Source organism: Dama dama, chromosome 11, assembly GCF_033118175.1.
Source record: "Dama dama isolate Ldn47 chromosome 11, ASM3311817v1, whole genome shotgun sequence".
NCBI classification, from domain to species: Eukaryota; Metazoa; Chordata; class Mammalia; order Artiodactyla; family Cervidae; genus Dama; species Dama dama.
The window spans coordinates 11,880,210-11,895,379 of record NC_083691.1 but is presented as its reverse complement, the minus strand read 5'-3'; the positions used below and the strand labels follow the sequence as shown (position 1 = coordinate 11,895,379).

At 38.3% G+C, this 15,170-nt stretch overlaps 2 protein-coding genes across 7 annotated transcripts in view; one reads left to right on the top strand and one right to left on the bottom strand.

Moving 5' to 3' along the window:
* DENND1A (DENN domain containing 1A) overlaps positions 1-15,170 on the bottom strand; it is a 523,573-nt gene that overhangs the window by 293,833 nt on the left and 214,570 nt on the right. The gene's annotated exons all lie outside the window — the stretch shown is intronic.
* Positions 3,096-3,818, top strand: LOC133064499 (large ribosomal subunit protein uL1-like). The gene has a single exon (XM_061154695.1). It carries the CDS (start codon positions 3,127-3,129, stop codon positions 3,778-3,780), a length of 654 nt encoding a protein of 217 aa, XP_061010678.1. The 5' UTR covers positions 3,096-3,126; the 3' UTR covers positions 3,781-3,818.

Sequence of the window (15,170 nt, the reverse complement as noted above, 5' to 3'; positions counted from 1 at the left end):
ATTATCTCTCACATGAGCTTGCACACACACACTCATGGGGCAGATGACCAGCTCCATCTTTAAATTTCTTTGAATCTTAATGGGGCTTAATTCTAAAATTAAGTAGAAATGGTCACATTAGAAGAACCTTTATTTACAGAGGATGGTTGAACAAAGGCTACGGGAGCTCAGGATCCAATCGTGATCCCCAAAAAGGGCCTCTTGATTTTTATGAACAATTTTCTTCTTCTTCCTTTTACTGTTAATACAGAAAAACTGGCACCTTTGTCTGGGTCCAGAATATAAAATCAGGAAATAAAATGGCAAGTCTTACAACTGCGAACTTCAATCAGCTCATTACAAACCAAAGGGACATATTTGAATGCATGTTGCTACATTCATTTACCTATTCTGCCAAGCCATTCAATTACATGATTTCAGATTTTGTATAAAAAATACAGCCATGTTTCTTTCAAAAGCTGGTATTTGGAGAAAGGTGATTAGAACAGCATGCTATGATACATTTATACAGTGGTTTCATTTAATGGACAATGGCAGTTTCTGAAATGCTCCCAGTACTTTAAATTATTACACTTAGAATTCTATGACTACAACGTGTCTCGACTTTTTTCTTTACTGCTGCACAATACACTCCATTGCCACTGTGAATGCAAACAAAACACATTATCAGAAGAGTTTTATTAGCATTCATAATCTTAACGAAAGTCGTTTCTAAAGGTGGGGGGCGAGTATAGCGGGTTGTGAACACTAAGAAGGATAAAGTGCCATAACTGAGGAAAAGTAGAAAAACAGGAGAAAAAAGCTAAAGCAGAAGAAAAATCTTAAACAAAATTTAACATCTCCTTGGAGAGAGAGGACACAAAAGAGATGGAGTTTATTCTAACCAGAAGCAGCTGTTGCTGTTCGAATTAGGAAGCATTCCTAATGAATCAGCAGTTCTTATAATAAATATACTCCCGTTTGAAATGTGAGGATTCCGCTATGAGAATTTCTTTTGATACATTTTTTACATGAACTCATTAGACAGAGAAGAGGCAAGGATCGAGCATGTTCCTTTCTAAATTATGACGGAGATCTTAGCCATATCAAGTCTTCCCAAGGTTAGTTAGGTGGGGCACAGGAAAACAAAAAATGAAAAACACAAAGCTAAAACGATTTTTACTGATACTACCCTTTACAACTCACTTCAAGCAAACTTTGTAAAATGCTATGTTAACAGTGACATCTTACAAAATACATGCTACTACTCTAATAAGTGCCAGTTAAGTTTAAAATGAAATCAGAGCTATACAAACAATGAAAGAGGCATGTCTTTTGCATTCATTAAAAGGAATCCCCAAATTCCACCATGGTGAAGAGCTGCTTGCAGAGTATATCCTGTTCCCCAGATATCCCTCTTGCCATTTTAAGAAGAAAAAAAGGGAAAAAAATGCATATTTATAAATATGCACACAGGCATATTTATTTCATCTGCACCTAGGTTCCATATTACCTTTTCTTTTCTTGCATTTAAAACTGCCATTTTAGCAAAGGTTTCTCCAAGTAAAAACCACTGTGCTTCTATTAACAAAGACAAAAAATTTAAAGGGACATCTTCCCATTAGGAGCGGTAAGAGAAACTGGATGGGCATTATTCTATCCATCAGTTTTTTTCAACTTTTAATCTATCAGTCTTTCTCCTCTTCTTCTATGGTGGGGTTCTAGGATTCTTGGACTCTTAGTACTCAATTCAAAAACCAGAAACCCCAGAAACAGTTGTAGAGTGACATAAGGAATAACAGAGAGACTGGAAAGCTATCTCATCTTTCTCCCCTAACACCAATGATACTTAAGTCTTAAACTTAGAAAAGAAAATGAAAGGACATCCTAAACATAAACATCATCTTTAAGCTGCTTAAAAACAACCCTTTTCACAAACTAAGACATGACTTCCTATCTCACTTAGGTCACTTGTGCTCTCAACAACAGAATAAGAGAACACAAGGATGACAGGCAGACCTGCAAAAACAGAAGCCAAGGACCAAGATGACTTAACTCTATCATTACCATGTCACACAGAAAAGGCACAACAGTGTAACCTCTCAGGAAAGGAAACTTGCACCACATGAGTAGGAGGGGTAGATTACTTTGATTCTATAAAATCAAAGCCCTAATACAGGTGAATCCAGGGAACAAACTGAGGAGTCTTGAGGAAAGATCCCTTTGTTTAAAGATCAGTCTCTGTGTGTGTTCTACATTCTGAGTAATTAGAATAGTGGGGCTCAAAAAGGCTCAGGAAATGTGTCTAAGATCACTTGATAAATGTAAATGTGTCCTTCTCTCAGCTGAAGAAAACAAGATAGACAGAAAGGGATTGAGTGACTTGACCAATGTTACCTAATTTTGTTTTAAAGTGGGACTAAATGTCCTACAGGATAGACTACTAAAAATTAGTGTTCCTTTGTTTTCCAAAAGAAGTAACCAGCAAATATTTCCACAGAATTCCCCTGTAAATCTGTATTCCAACAGGAATGCCTGTCCTGGCCTGGTGTTTCTTTGGCCCAGGCCTTCATCAACCAAAAAGGACAGCTCTGCAGTTTGTACATTGCTTCACCCCACGTGCTACAGTGGACAACCACACTGGCTTTGAAAATATTTTATTGGATGAGAAAGGATAAAATACACGAAGTATTGGCAGGGGAAAAGAAGTTCAGATATCTGAAATGTAGACAATAATTTCTACACAATGATATCTGCTTCAGAGCTGCTTATGACAGCAAAAAAATGCAAAAAGCTTAAAAAGTAGCAGTGTGGGGCTGCCCTAGTGGACCAGCGGTTAAGAATGTGCCTTGCGATGCAAGGGACACAGGTTCAGTGCCTGGTGCAGGAAGATCCCACGGGCCGCAGAGCAACTAAGCCCCTGTGCCACAACTACTGCAGCTCGTGCGCTCCTCGAGTCTGTGCTCTGCAACAATAAAAGCTCCACACTGACAAGCCTGTGCACCTCAGTGAAAAGTAGCCCCCACTCAGAGCAACTAGAGAAAGCCCACATGCAGCAACAAAGACCCATCTCAGTCAAATAAATAAATAAAGCTTTTTTAAAAAAATTAGCAGCTCTTTTTTCCGGTTATCGCGGTGTAGGGAACCATGAGCAGCAAAGTCTCCCACAACACCCTCTACGAGGCGGTGCGGGAAGTCCTGCACGGGAACCAACGCAAGCGCAGGAAGTTTTTGGAGACTGTGGAGCTTCAGATCAGCCTGAAGAACTATGACCCTCAGAAGGACAAACACTTCTCGGGCACCGTCAGGCTTAAGTCCACTCCCCGCCCCAAGTTCTCCGTGTGTGTCTTGGGGGACCAGCAGCACTGTGATGAGGCCAAGGCTGTGGATATCCCCCACATGGACACTGAGGCGCTGAAGAAACTCAACAAGAATAAGAAACTGGTCAAGAAGTTGGCCAAGAAATACGATGCCTTTTTGGCTTCAGAGTCTCTGATCAAGCAGATCCCCCGAATCCTGGGCCCAGGCCTGAACGAGGCTGGCAAGTTCCCTTCCTTGCTGACCCACAATGAGAACATGGTGGCCAAAGTTGATGAAGTGAAGTCCACAGTCAAGTTCCAGATGAAGAAGGTGCTGTGTCTGGCAGTGGCTGCTGGCCACGTGAAGATGACAGATGATGAGCTTGTGTACAACATCCACTTAGCTGTCAACTTCCTGGTGTCATTGCTCAAGAAAAATTGGCAGAACGTCAGGGCCTTGTACATTAACAGCACCATGGGCAAGCCCCAGTGTCTGTACTAAGGCACAGCTTAATAAACCATACTAAACCATCAAAAAAAAAAAAAAAATTAGCAGCATGTTTTTCTTAAGGGCTGGAATAAAAGACATTTGATTATAAACTCAAGCTTCACACACTAGCAACAGGTGACTCACTGAAAACTCATGTCTTCCTTTTCTTTAAAATGGAACTAACTACATGAAAGAGCTCTCGCAAGGATTCAACAGTATAATTCATGTGACGTGCTTAGCACAGTTTCCAAGTGGAAAGTAATCAATAAGTGGCAGCTACTATTACTATTATAAATTTCAACAGTAAAGGTCATTAGATTAAGTATGAATCTCCTATGTGATTTACTATTATGTGGCCATTAAGATGTCTTTCAGAGAGAAAAATTTAACATTACAGAACTATATAAAATGAATGTCAAATAAAAACTGTATATGATCTCAAATATGTAAATTAAAAAGTATGTGGGGGAAGGGGCAAGCTGGGGATAGGAGATTAAGAGGTATAAACTACTATGTTTAAAATAAATAATACACAAGGATGTATTATATAACACAGGAATATAATAGCCAATATCTTATAATAACTTTAAATTATAATCTATAAAAATATTGAATCACTGTGTTCTACGAATTAATATAAGTCAACTATACATCAATTAAAATTTACTAGTAGCCATATTAAAGAAAGTGAGAAAAATTAATATATGCATATGTATTATATGCATATTATATATTTTTAATAAAAGACTAAAAGAAAATGCCCCACAATTTTTACTTTTGGAGGGTAGAATTAGAGATATTTTCTTCTTCTTTATTGAAAAACATATATTCATTAAAGTGTTCCAACAACAGTGTTCCATCAACACTTTCTTTTGATAGACCATCCTCTCCCGACCCCCTTTAATCATCTTGGCACCTTTATTTAAAAAATGATTAACTGATTCACTATTCTGTTCCACTGACCTATATGCCCATTCTTGTGTCAATACCACAATGTATACTATTGATTATTATAGCTTTACAATAAGACTTGAAATCAGATAATATATTTCTTCCAATTTTATTCTTCTTTTTTCAAACTTTGTTTGGCTAAGCCCTTTGCCATATGAATTTCCATACAAATTTTAGAATCTAGCTTGTTGAGTTCTACTTAAAAAGCCTAGCAGTATTGCACTGACCCTGTAGATCAACTTGGGGGAACTGACATCTGTACCAGTAAAGGTCCTCCAAAGAAACAGAATCAATAGGCCATATATAAATAAAGAGATTTATTTTAAGGAATTGGTACAAGCAAGTCAAAAATATGTAGGGCAGGTCAGCAGACTGGAAACTCAGGCAGGATTTCTCTCACAACTGTGAGGCGGAATTCCCTCTTTTTTTGGGAAACCTGTTGTTTTGCTCTTAAAGTCTTCAACTGATTGGGTGAAGCCCACCCACATTATGGAGGGTTTCTTCCTTTATTTAAAGTTAACTGATTATAAATGTTAATCACAGCATCATCTTGACTAGTGTTAGACCAAACAACTGGGCATCAGAGCCTAGCCAAATTACGCATCACAACATCCCGACAAGAGTGAGTCTTTGAATCCAAGAGCATGCTTTATCTCTTTACTTATTTAGTTTTTCTTTTAACATATCTCAGCAATGTTTTATACTTTTTGGGGTGAGGTCATGCAAATATATTGTCAAGTTTACCCATAAGTACTTCATATTTTGCTGTTATTACAAAAGCACTGTTTTAATAATTGCAGTTTATAATATTAATACCAATTTCCTTAACTCACATCATATACAAAATCACCAGAAATGGATCAAAGACCTAAATATGAGATAAATGTATAAAGTGTCTAGAAGAAAATATAGGAGAAAATCTTTGTGCTTTTGTATTATGCAAAGACTTCATAGGATACAAAAACCATGAACCATAAAAGAAAAAAATCAATAAACTGGATTTTGAAATCAAAACCTTATGATACGTGAAAGATACTTTTAAGAAAATGAAAAGCCATGCCACAGACTGGAGAAATATTTGCAAGGCACATTATCTAATAAAAGACTTACAGTCAGAACATATTAAAAAAAAAAAAAAAAAAAAACCTTATGATTACTAGCTCAGTAATCATATGACAAAGAACCCATTCTTAAAAATGATCAGTAAGTTTGAACAGATGCTTTACAAAAAATCGTGTGCAATATCTGCTAGTAAATAAGTACATGAAAAGACTTTCAACACCATAAATCATGAGGGAAACACAAATTAAAGTCACCATGAGATAGTGCCATAATTCAACAGAATGACTAAAATGAAAAAGACTGACAATATCAAGAGTTGATGAGGAAGAGGAGCACTGGGAACTCATGTATTATTGGAAAAGAATTCTGCAGTTTTCCTATAAAGTTATTATACCTCAAGACCCAGAAAAATCATATGTCCATACAAAAACTTAAATATGAATATTTCTATCAGTCTTATTTATAGCAATGAAAACCTGGAAACAACCCAAATGTCTATCAACAAGTAAATAACCTGGGATATAGCCATACAACAGAATACTACTCAGCAATAAAAAGAACAAACTACTCATAAATGTAACACAGATGAATCACAGAATGTTACGCTGAGCAAAAGAAAGCTAGACATCAAAGTGTACATAATGTATGATTCCATTTATGTGAAATCCTAGGAAAACCTAAGCAAACCAATAGTGAAGCAAAACAGATCTCTGGTTCCCTAGGGCTGCTGAGGGTGACTAAAAGGGGACTGTGTGTGTGCTCAGTGGCTCAGTCATGTCCAGCTGTTTGCGACCCCATGGACTGTAGCCCACCAGGCTCCTCTGTCCATGGTATTCTTAAGGCAAGAGTACTGGAGTGGGTAGCCATTCCCTTCTCCAGGGGATCTTCTCGACCCAGGGGTCGAACTTGGGTCTCCTGCATTGCAGGCAGATTCTTTACCGTCTGAGCCACCAGGGAAGAACAAGAAACTTCTGAGGGAAGGGAAACAAGAAATTTCTGAGGGAAACAAGAAACTCTATATATCTTGACTACAGTAGTGGTTACACATCTGTTTACATTTGTCAAACTATCATACCAATTTTAAGTGAAAGAGAGAATGTGTATGTGTGTTAACATTTTTTAGATCTTCCTTTTTGGCATATGGAGATATTTTGAGAAACTCTCCCAATCAATACAATTAAAATGATACATTTACACACACACACACACACACACACACACACACACACACACACACAATCCTTAAACATAATGCTAACCTGGCAAAAAGTATAGGCTCCAGAGAGCAAAAAAAATAAAACGGAAACTCAAACTCAGAATGGAAAACTAGCATCAAAGTTGGCTTTTACCCTGAAGCTCTTTGCCAAACGATGGGCTCTTTCACCTCCCAAAGAATAGAGATGGAAGGCAGAAATGAAAGGAGATAAAGCCTAGAAACCTCTAAAGATACTACAACTTAAAGCTTGAAGACTACATCTCTAGTGGAATGATAAAAAGAATTAAATACATTCTGCCAGTAGAGAATTTTCCATTCTTGATGTTCTCACAGGGTGGAAGGCAAACATCTCTACTGATAACTGACAATTTCTAACTAAAAGTGTATTCTCACATAGATCTGCAATCCAAATTCTTACCTATAAAGTTGGATAAAATGATAAACAGATAATATATAGAGCACCACAATCATTAGGACTCCTGGATAACAGCCAGAAAAGAGTGGGTGACATTACCCATAACATGGTTTAAATAGACAAAAAGAAAAAATATGAAAAAGATAAGCAACATGAAAGAGAGTGAAAAAGTTAAACACACCCTAATCAGATTTCCAGAAGGATATAATAAAAAAAAAAAAAAAATGGGGAAGAAGCAATAGAGAAATAATGGCTGAGAACATTCCAGAATTGCTACTCCAAAATTTTGCTGATCCACAAATCCCAAGCAAGAAAGTGAAATCCATGTCAGAGACAAAGCACTATGAAAATGCCGTACTCCAAATAAAACAGCATGAGAGAATAAGTGATTTCATGCAAGAACAACTATTAGACTTAACTCATTTGTGGCAAGTAAATTAAACACACAAGTAAAAGCAAATTAGAAACACCAAAGGACCTCCTTAAACTAATAAAGAACTAATATATAAGATCTTGCTAGACAAATGTTAAAATACTTTAAAATCAGGAATAACAAAAGGGTATTCACTACCTGTCCCTACACAACACTGTACTGGAGACACAGGGCACCACAACCAAACAAGAAAATAAAAGGTATAAATAATAGAAAGAAGAAAAGACCAAACAGTCATTTATAAGTTAAATACTTTTCTATCAGAAATCCAAAAGAAATTAAAATTAGTAGAATTAATTAAGGAGCTGAACAAAAAATCAATATTCAAAAATCATTTGAATTTCTAAGGAATAGAAAAACAGAAAATGCAAAAACAAAATGCAAAAGGTATTTGCCATTTACAAAAGATATTTTAAAAGTTCTAAGGGGGAAAATGATCCAAAGACATGCAGGATCATTATGGAAGAAAAAAAAATTAGGTGGAGGGCATGCCACACAGCTTGCAGGATCTTAGTTCACCAACCAGGGATTGAACCCCATGGTAGTGAAAGCACCAAGTCCTAATTACTGGACCACCAGGGAATTTCCAAGAAACTTTTAAATGTTTTAAATGATATTAAAATAAGACCTAAAGAGTCTTATGTTGAAAAATTGGGTAGGAAGACTCAACAGAGATGTCAATTCACCCTAGACTTTTCTATGTATTCAGTGAAAAGTCCAATCAAAATATCACCATGACTTTTATGAAATTTGATGAGTCTAAAATTTACATGGAAAGGAAGGACCAAGAAAAGCAGGACATATTTGAGAAAAGTAAGAAAGAAAAGTTTCCTGACAGGTATTAAGACTATCATAATCAACACAGCAACCGATTAGCACAAGGATAGACGAATGAGCTAACAGAACAAAATGAAAAGCCAAAAATAAGACGATGCATATAGGAAAACGCTCTCTGATGGGGTTGGCACTGTAAATTCCTAGGCGAAAGACTAGATACTCTAGATACTATACGGGCAACTGGACATCCAAACTGGGGCGAGAGGGGAATGGATCCCAACTGTATAGTACCCATAAAAAGCATTTCCAGGTGGATTAAAGCTTTAAATGTGAAAGGCAGAAATGTCAAAGTTTTGGAAAAAAAATAACTCTGATAACAACACAGAACAAAGACATTTTCTTAGTATCTCAAAGTACATATCTTAGTATTTCAAAGTACATATCTTAGTATCTCTCATGAACACAGACACAAAAATTCTAAACCAAATATTAGCCAACCAAGACCAGTAATATAGTAAAAAGAATGAAATACATTATTAAATGGATTGGTAGAACATTTAAAAACTCTAATTTACCATTTCAAAAGAATAAAGAAAAGAGATGTTTATAGCAATACATGCAGAATAAACAACAAAACTCAACATCTATTCATAACAAAAACTCTCAGAAAACTAGAATATAAGGAAACCTCAATTTAAGGGCAGCTCTAAAAAAATCTACAGCTCAAACTTTACGGTAAAACACTGTTCTCCCTTAAGTACTGAGAACAAGACAAAGATAATCGCTCTTCAGTTCAATTCAATTGCTCAGTCTGCATTTGACTCTTTGCGACCCCATGGACTGCAGCACGCCAGGCTTCCCTGTCCATCACCAACTCCCCAGAGCTTGCTCAGACTCATGTCCATCAAGTCGGTAATGCCATCCAACCATCTCATCCTCTGTCAGCCCCTTCTTCTCCCACCTTCAATCTTTCCCAGCATCAGGGTCTCTTCCAATGAGTCAGTTCTTCGCATCAGGTGGCCAAAGAGTTTCAGCTTCAGCATCAGTCCTTCCAATGAATATTCAGGACTGATTTCCTTTAGGATTGACTGGCTTGATCTCCTTGCAGTCTAAGGGACTCCCAAGAGTCTTCTCCAACACCACAGTTCAAAAGCATCAATTCTTTGGTGCTCAGCTTTCTTTATAGTCCAACTCTCACATCCATACATGATGACTGGAAAAACCATAGCTTTGACTAGACAGACCTTTGTTGGCAAAGTAATATCTCTGCTTTTTAATATGCTAGGTTGGTCATAGCTTTTCTTCCAAGGAGCAAGCATCTTTTAATTTCATGCCTGCAATCACCATCTGCAGTGATTTTGGAGGCCAAGAAAAGAAAGTCTGCCACTGTTTGCATTGTTTCCCCATCTATTTGCCATGAAGTCATAGGACTGAATGCCATGATCTTAGTTTTTTTGAATGTTGAGTTTTAAGCCAGCTTTTTCACTCTGCTCTTTCACTTTCATCAAGAGGCTCTTTGGTTCCTCTTCACTTTCTGCCATAAGGGTGGTGTCATCTGCATATCTGAGGTTATTGATATTTCTTCCGGCAATCTTGATTCCAGCTTGTGCTTCATTCAACCCGGCATTTCACATGATGTACTCCACATATAAGTTAAATAAGCAAGGTGACAATATACAGCCTTGATGTACTCCTTTCTCAATTTGGAGCCAGTCTATTGTTCCATGTCCGGTTCTAACTGTTGCTTCTTGACCTGTATACAGATTTCTCAGGAGGCAGGTAAGGTAGTCTGGTATTTCCATCCCTTGAAGAATTTTCCACAGTTTGTTGTGACCCACACAGTGTAAGGCTTTGGTGTAATCAATAAAGCAGAAGTAGATGTTTTTCTGGAATTTTGCTTTTTCTACAATCCAGCGGATGCTGGCAATTTGATCTCTGGTTCCTCTGCCTTTTCTAAAGCCCAGCTTGAACATCTGGAAGTTTATGGTTCATGTACTGTTGAAGCCTGGCTTGGAGAGTTTTGAGCATTACTTTGCTAGCATGTGAGATGAGTGCAATTGTGCAGTAGTTTGAACATTCTTTGGCATTGTCCTTTGGGACTGGCACTGATTATGCTTTGCTCACTTCTGAATTTGACCTCAGAGAGCCAGCAGCCTCTTACTCTCCTCCCCCTTCCTCCGGGTAATTTCCCATATCCAGTTAAGTTTTCTGAAAAGGCTTGCCTTCCACTGGCATCAAAGATTATTATGTCCTTGGTACATGACCACGGACATGTACCTCAACAATAGCTACTGTCCCCCCCACCATCTCTATAGGAGCCAATTCTGGTAGATATAATGTATACCATCTACCTTGTGAACTGTATTTCTGATGGTGCCTACTAAAGTGTGTTAGTTGCTCAGTCATGTTCAACTTTTTGCAACCCCATGGACTGTAGCCCTGTAGCCTGCCAGACTCCTCTGTTCATGGGACTCTCCAGGCAAGAACACTGGAGCGGGTAGCCATTCCCTTCTCCAGGGAATCTTCTTGACTCAGGGATCCTACTCAGGTCTCCTGCATTACAGGCAGATTCTTTACCATCTTAGCCACCAGGGAAGTCCAGTTCAGTTCACTTCAGTTCAGTCCCTCAGTCGTGTCTGACTCTTTGCAACCCCATGAATCGCAGCATACCAGGCTTCCCTATCCATCACCAACTCCCGGAGTTTACTCAAACTCATGTCCATTGAGTCGGTGATGCCATCCAGCCATCTCATCCTCTGTCGTTCCCCTTCTCCTCCTGCCCCCGATCCCTCCCAACATAAGCATCTTTTCCAATGAGTCAACTCTTTGCATGAGGTGGCCGAAGTATTGGAGTTTCAGCTATAGCATCAGTCCTTCCAATGAACACCCAGGACTGATCTCCTTTAGGATGTACTGGTTGGATCTCCTTGCAGTCCAAGGGACTCTTAAGAGTCTTCTCCAACACCACAGTTCAAAAGCATCAATTCTTCGGTGCTCAGCTTTCTTCACAGTTCGACTCTCACATCCATACATGACCACTGGAAAAACCATAGCCTTGACTAGATGGACATTTGAAGGCAAAGTAATGTCTCTGCTTTTTAATATGCTATCTAGGTTGGTCATAACTTTCCTTCCAAGGAGTAAGCGTCTTTTAATTTCATGGCTGCAATTACCATCTGCAGTGATTTTGGAGCCCAAAAAAATAAAGTCAGACACTGTTTCCCCGTCTATTTCCCCATGAAGTGATGGTACCAGATGCTATGATCTTAGTTTTCTGAATGTTGAGCTTTAAGCCAACTTTTTCACTCTCCTCTTTCACTTTCATCAAGAGGCCTTTTAGTTCCTCTTCACTTTCTGCCACAAGGATGATATCATCTGAATATCTGAGGTTACTGATATTTCTCCCAGCAATCTTGATTCCAGCTTGTGCTTCTTCCAGCCCAGCGTTTCTCATGATGTACTCTGCATGTAAGTTAAACAAGCAGGGTGACAATATACAGCCTTGAAGTATTCCTTTTCCTATTTGGAACCAGTCTGTTGTTCCACGTCCAAGTACCTACTAAAGTTACTCCTAAAACTTGGCCATACTCACTAAGAGGTGGAAAATGCATGGCAAACTTTCCACCTAAAATCTCTAAGGAATCTGAAACCAAGGTTTCCTCAAGCCAGATGATCTAAAATTCATGGGAATATGGGGAGAGAGATATTAGAAAGGAAAAATTAACATTTGTTCAGCAACTACTACGTGTCAGACATTTACCTATACATGCTATCTAATCCTTGCCACAACTCATGAATAAAGAATTACCAACACAGATAAAGAATCCAACACTCAGAAAGGTTTAGTGACTTTCTCAAAGTAGCCAGCAATTGGTAGATAGTGTTTTGAACTCAGTTCTTTCTGATTTCCAAGTCCAAATTCCTTACCTAGCTATATAAATAATACTCAGATTCACATATTTATTTTTGCTAAAAGCAATAATCTAAAATTATAAAAATGAGGAAAAGGTAACTACAGAGCAATATGATGTAAGATATTGCTCTGTTTTGTTTTTTATACCGCCAAGCAGACTGCGTAACAAGGCATCATGTATCAAGAGTTTTAACTGGCCTTTCGTTTGATTATAGGCAACAAGCAACTGGGAAATCACTCTTGAGTCTGAATGGCCAATTCTGAAGGCTGAGTCCAACAAAACTATCACTCTAGGGTATCCCTTCTGATTACTCACCAGCAAGGAAAGAAAAGCCAAGTGCAGTTTAATTGTCAAGTCATGTAAAGGTGATTTATCTAAAGAAAATTCAGCATCAAACAAATCAGGTTTGCACTTTTAAGAAATTCTGATAAGCTTAAAATTTGCTAAGGACCTCTCACTCCCTTAAATATTAAAACTAAAAAGTCTTGAAAAATATCATTTTGATTTATCTCTCCCATCTACCTTGGATGAGTAACAGGTATTTGAGAATGTTTATACAAAAAGAAATAAATATATATCAGTGTTTACATATGAATTCAACAGTTTTTCTCTTCAAACTCCACTGCTACTGTGAAATACTGTCAAAAAGCAGAAATATCATTTGTACATGGGACAGAAGCAGTCATCCAACACCCTGGCCTTTCAGGTACTTCAGTGACCTGTCATCTTTCTGATGACCTTCTTTATTGCACCTCAGCTGTCTCTTCCCTTGGTCTCCTCTTGACCTTTCCAGTGCCAAATTAAGACTCCCCAGTTCTAAAGTACTCTAAACCTACTTTCCTATCCTTGGTGTTTGCTCAATTTACAACTCCTACATACTTGTTCTTAACCCTCATACCAACAGTGTCTTCATTCTCTCCCTTTATCAGACCTGATATTCTTCACTCTTGCCTTAACCAGAAGGTCCATTATATCAAGACCCTAACAGCCCACACCTCTTATCCTTTCATGATGTATGCACAGAAATCCTTTATCCCTGAATGAATCTATTTACTTTCTCTGTGCTTACACTGAAGCTGATGTGCACAACTGTGGAAAAATTCCCTACCGATGTTATCCCTCTAAAAATTCTACCTGTATAAAAAGTCTACAGCATCAACTAAGCCTTCAACATCACCTAGCAATTGTTTTTTCACTAGTCGGCCTAGACAACTATTTTAAGTCTTCTCCAATATCCACTCAAACATCTACTCTCCATACGCTCTCCTTCTTATTCTCAATATCTTATCTCACCATTCACTTCATCAAGACAATGGAAACTAACAGACAAGAATTGCCTCAACTTTCCAACAACCTTCATTCATTCTCTCAGTATGTATGAAACACCAATGGATATCTGGGGTCTGGAACCAGATCACCTACATTCTCGTTCTAGTTTTATCCTTTGGATAAGTCACTTAACTTCTTTGTGCTTTGGTTTATTCATTTCTAAACTGGAGATATGAGTAGTACCAGCTTTGCAGGGTAGTTGTGAAAGTTAACAAGAAGCATATTTGGAGCATTTTGAATGGTGCCTGGCACAAAGTAAGCATGTCAAAAATTTTAGCCACTACCCACCACCATTACATAGGCTTCCCTGATAGCTCAGTTGCTAAAGAATCCGCCTGTGTAGCAGGAGACCCCAGTTCGATTCCTCGGTCAGGAAGATCCACTGGAGAAGGGATAGGCTACCCACTCCAGTATTCTTGGGTTTCCCTTGTGGCTCAGCTGGTAAAGAATCCGCCTGCAATGCCTGAGACCTGGGTTCAATTTCTGGGTTGGGAAGATCCACTGGAGAAGGGAAAGGTTATCCACTCCAGTATTCTGTCCTGGAGAATTCCATGGACTATATAGTCCATAGGGTTGCAAAGAGTTGGACACGACTAAGTGACTTTCACTTTCACCACCATCATGACAACTACATGGGCCAGGGACCAGATGTATACAAATCTATATGCAATCTTTCCTCCTCCCCTTCTGGTATAACATAAGAGAAGTCTGTGCCTCCTCCAAGGCCAATACCTCCACTCTTTCTTTCAACTGGGTTTAGAATAGGATAAAACAGAAATAAATACAGCCTAATGTGAGAAGACCCAGAAGGCAAACATAACTAGCCCAAGGTCATAAGGCTATTAAAATGTAGAGCTGAGTTTAGAAATCAAGTCAGCCTCTGTAACTACATCATTCTGCCTACTACATTTCCTTCAGATTTGACAGAAAGTTCTCCCTAAATACTTCAGCTCCTGTTACAGAAGTAAAGCTCAGGTTTGACAAATGATAATTTCCCCCAAAGTAAATACGGGCTTTTAAAGGCCTGAAACTACAAACATGCATAAAACACTCTAAATTATGGAAGAAGGAGTACTGAATTCTGAAGGTGGTCAGAGAAGGCTTCACAGTCTACAGGATGCCAACAGGAATACTGTGAACAGAAGTATGCAGAAAATCCCTGGCTGAGAGTTAACAAGGGGCAGGGAAAGCCTTGACAGTGAGAAAAAGTTAGAGCTGCTACCAGCAGGAAATCTCCTGGACATGACAAAATCTGTTTAATAAAAAAGGAGAACATATTAAAACTATTTGGCATGTGGGCCCAAA